Source organism: Anopheles stephensi, chromosome 3 (genome assembly GCF_013141755.1).
Source record: "Anopheles stephensi strain Indian chromosome 3, UCI_ANSTEP_V1.0, whole genome shotgun sequence".
Lineage (NCBI taxonomy): Eukaryota > Metazoa > Arthropoda > Insecta > Diptera > Culicidae > Anopheles > Anopheles stephensi.
In genome coordinates, this window is record NC_050203.1 from 61,893,400 (window position 1) to 61,897,440 (window position 4,041).

General features: G+C 48.5%; 1 protein-coding gene across 1 annotated transcript; it reads right to left on the reverse strand.

Annotated features, from left to right (window-relative positions):
- Nucleotides 1–1,314: 1,314 nt before the first annotated feature.
- On the reverse strand, nt 1,315–4,041 carry LOC118508947 (skin secretory protein xP2-like). Its single transcript, XM_036048861.1, has 2 exons — nt 3,819–4,041; nt 1,315–3,315 (listed from the first exon to the last, which is right to left on the reverse strand). Exons 1-2 carry the CDS (start codon nt 3,825–3,827, stop codon nt 2,293–2,295), a joined length of 1,032 nt encoding a protein of 343 aa, XP_035904754.1. The 5' UTR covers nt 3,828–4,041; the 3' UTR covers nt 1,315–2,292.

The window sequence follows — 4,041 nt, forward strand, 5'->3', positions numbered from 1 at the left end:
AAGATACCGAGGAAAAGCAACGGCCAGCCTATTACAGCGACATTCGTTATGTTATGTGAGAAATGCGTAATTAGCCGCACACACGGAGAAGCCAGCAGCCGTGAACACAAAGCAGACATAGTATAATCCACCCACTCAAAACCCACCCTGGCCATCCTCCATTTACGACACCCACTCCCTCCCCCTGGTTTGCCCATTATCTCACCTCGGTACGGTACGGTTTTTCCAATTCACCAAGAAAAGCTCACCGCTTTTTTGGGGTCCCGGAAAGCTCGATCGTAATCCACGTTGGCGCATACAACAGTAATGATCGTGTTTTGTTTTTCTTTTTTCCATTTTTCTCCACAGCGTCTTCCACGGGCATGTGGTCGCGTGCACGGTTACAACATATGCGATGCAGGCGATGATTTCCACCGTCGCGCTGCACTACCGGCCCAGACCCTACAGGCTACCCGTTAGTACCACTTGCGAGGTGGTGGTTTACACCTTCTTTTATTATGGCTCTCTTTCTTGTTTTGCTTTGTTTATTATTATGATCATCATTATCCCAATCATTGAATCCCATTGCACCGCGAAGACGCATTTGGAAAGGTGGACACGAAAGTCAAGCGAAAGGCTTACTTTCGCAGCCTAGAGAAGCCCCCGAAGACAGCTCGAAGCTAGGCCAAGATAAGCTTGCAATACAAGTGCACTCAAGACCTGTTCCCTGTTCGTTCATCACGACATGCAACGGAACAGGCTGGCTGGCTGGCTGGATGGTGTGGTTCATCCACCGTGAAATGGAGAGCAAAAGCAGAAGCCGTCAGTAGGTCGCGGACGTTTCGCACCGTGTGTGTCCATTTATAAGCTTACATAATCGTGGTCGATAGGTGGCTTTTTTGTTGCGATCCAAATGATACTCTCGCCAGCCCGATCTGTTTGATCTGCTTTCGATCATTTCCATACTGAAGGTATCGTAAGGAAAATAAAAAAGCCTGTGCTTCTTACGAAAGTGAGTTGCTGAATAGGATCACAATGAGGAAAAGATTGAGCCGAAGTGCAAGTTTCATTGGTTTACTATTATTGCTTCACTCGGAGCACTATCGATCCTCATCTTCCGCGTTTGGCCACCAATCAAATCAACTCCATAATGATCTTATGAAAATTAAAAGTCATGCAATCTTCTTTCGGAATGTGATAACACAGCTCGTAAGATCGACTTCCTCGATCCTATTTTCTAATGCATTTGGCAATTTTTTTTGCTTTGCTTGTAATAATGATGATTTTCTTTCGCCACTTTAATGCTTCTTGCAGCAGTTAAAACCATCAACCGGGTTTCTTTTTCAACATTTTGTTTTTATTTCAAACATATCACATCGATCGATAACACTCGGTTTCGCTTGAGTTGGTGTGTTTTTGCTCCTGGTCTATATAACTTTATCTCTCAGCTGCAGTCTGCTGGCTTTCGTTCGATCTTCCCTTGGGTTTTGGATTATTAGCTTTTAGAAGTTGGACTTGACACGCATTCGCAGCGCACGTTTACAAACGAAAACAAAAAAAAAGCTTGTAGCTTATCGAAAAAAAAACAAACAAAACAAATCCACTAGTTTTTTCCTTTCACTGCTCTGTGGCAGCAAAACTTTGCAAAAAAAACAACTATCAATCAAACAAAAACAAAAAAATCATGCCTTTGGTAAACAGGAAACATTACGATGCAAAACTAAACAACGATGCGAGCGCCTGGGAGCATGCGGACACACAGAACACCTCGACCCGATGGACCGCGAGATTTATCCTCAGAACCGTTTGCTGGGATCATCAGCGCTGTTGGTACCACCTTTGGGCGAGGATCACCGAGGTCCACCCACCGCCAAGCTCGCACGGTTGGTCGATCGTTAAACGTAAAACGTAAATGAGGACGGTGTGGCGTTGCCGGGTGACGGCTACCTTGCTGCTCTACTCAGGCGGCTAGTAAACGCCCTCACCACAACTCCACAACGTCCAGGAGCGTGAGGGGGGTGTGGTGGTGGTGGTGGATGGATGGATGGATGAAAACGTCATGAAATTAACATCTCTACATGTACATGTCTCGGTCTTAGGTATTATGAGGCGTCAAAAAGGCTTCTATATGAGAATCGGAGAACGGGGGTTTTTTGACGTGTTAAGTACGACAGGAACCATTACTTTGCAAACGCGTTCACCTGACCGTACGGGTCGTCGGTGAACGATCAACAACTAACTAGACAACAAGTTGACCAAACGGGAAACCTCGGCCCCACGCTAGAATTGGTCGGGAAGGGTAGAATAGCGCATTTAGTGCAGATCGTGATGTTCATACGAATGATCATGGTGTTCTTCTTTGTGAACATGGACTGGTACGTGGTATGGGACCTTCACGGGGTACGGGACCTCCTTCTCGATCGGAACCTTCACCTCCTTGTACACTGGGTACGGCTTATCGATCGGTACCTTCACCTCATACGGGACAGGCTTCTCCACCGTGTACGGCACCTTCTTTTCGACGGTGTAGGGCGCTGGGTACGGTACCTTAACTTCCACCTTGTACGGTTTTGGGACCTCCACCTTGTACGGCTTGTCGACCGGGACCTTCACCTCGTACGGAACCTTCTTCTCGACGACGACCGGGTACGGTTTCGGGACTTCCACTGGGTACGGTTTCGGGACCTCCACCTTGTACGGCTTGTCGACCGGGACCTTCACCTCGTACGGGACCTTCTTGATGACGGTGTACGGTTTCGGGACGGGCACCTCAACCTTCACCTCGTACGGCACCTTCTTCTCGACGGTGTACGGAACCGGGACGTGGACCTTCACCTCGTACGGCACCTTCTTCTCGACGGTGTAGGGCTGGGGAACGTGCACCTTCACCTCGTACGGCTTGTCGACGGGATACTTCACCTCGTACGGCACCTTCTTCTCGACGGTGTACGGGGCCGGCACATGGACTGGGTATTTCACCACTTCCTTGTAGTGGACCGGGACCTTCTTCTCGACGATGTAGGGCTGCGGGATCGGGACCTTCACCTCGTACGGTACCTTCTTCTCTACCGTGTACGGGACGTGCTTCTCGACGGTGTACGGCACTGGGACCTTCTTCTCGATCGTGACCGTCTTGATGTGTTCGTGGTGGTGATGTTCATCGTGTCCACCGAAGTCATGGCCGAAATCGCCAAAGGAGGAGTGCAGTCCGCGCTTCTCAACATTCTGCGATTCCTTCGCCTCTACTTGGGTTTCCTCCGCCTTCGTGTCCTCTGCAGCAGTACCCTCGCATGTGACTAGTGCCACCATAAGGGCAAGACAACAAGGAACAATAATCTGCAAGTAAAGACGGAAGGGAGACGGACGAGATGGTCAGTAGCGATCGCTTCAGTCATCTTGCGAGGATCACTTCGGAGGGCACTGCAAAACCACTTCAGTCAAACATCACTTGCAGTTTCCAGAATGTTCCCGTGAGCACGGTGTGTGTGTGTGATCACGAACTGTACGCAGGATTACGAAAAGCAACACTTTCAAACCCTTTCACTGTAAGGGGAAATTTGTTCGATCAGTTTTAAACAGAGCGTACCAGCGTACTATTCTGTACGAATCACTTCAATTTCTTCAACTTCCAAACCATCACCAAACTAGTGTTTCCAAAACTGTATTTTCTCTGTTTTTTTTTTTTTTTTGTAAACTATTGTTCGATCACTGAACACACTGTGTTTTCGGTTTGCATTTCGTATCCATTGTTTTTGACGTTCACTGAACTGGTTTTGTAGATCCATGGTGCGCCTTGTAATCCTTTGAAATCGTTGGGAGATGTTCGACTTTGCACATACCATTCGCATTGTGAGCAAAAAGTGTATAGAACAAGCGAGACCGAAGTAGGTACTGATTTGAAAACGGCCCAACCACCGGTATATATACGCCGGGCACCATAGAAGGGGGCTCTCGATCGTCAGCAGCACCACGAGCACGAACCGTCCGTCGTGGTCGGAAAAGCGATCGTTTCGGGTTGAAAATCCCCACCAAGCGGCCGGTGGTGTGCGACCGTTCACTGGC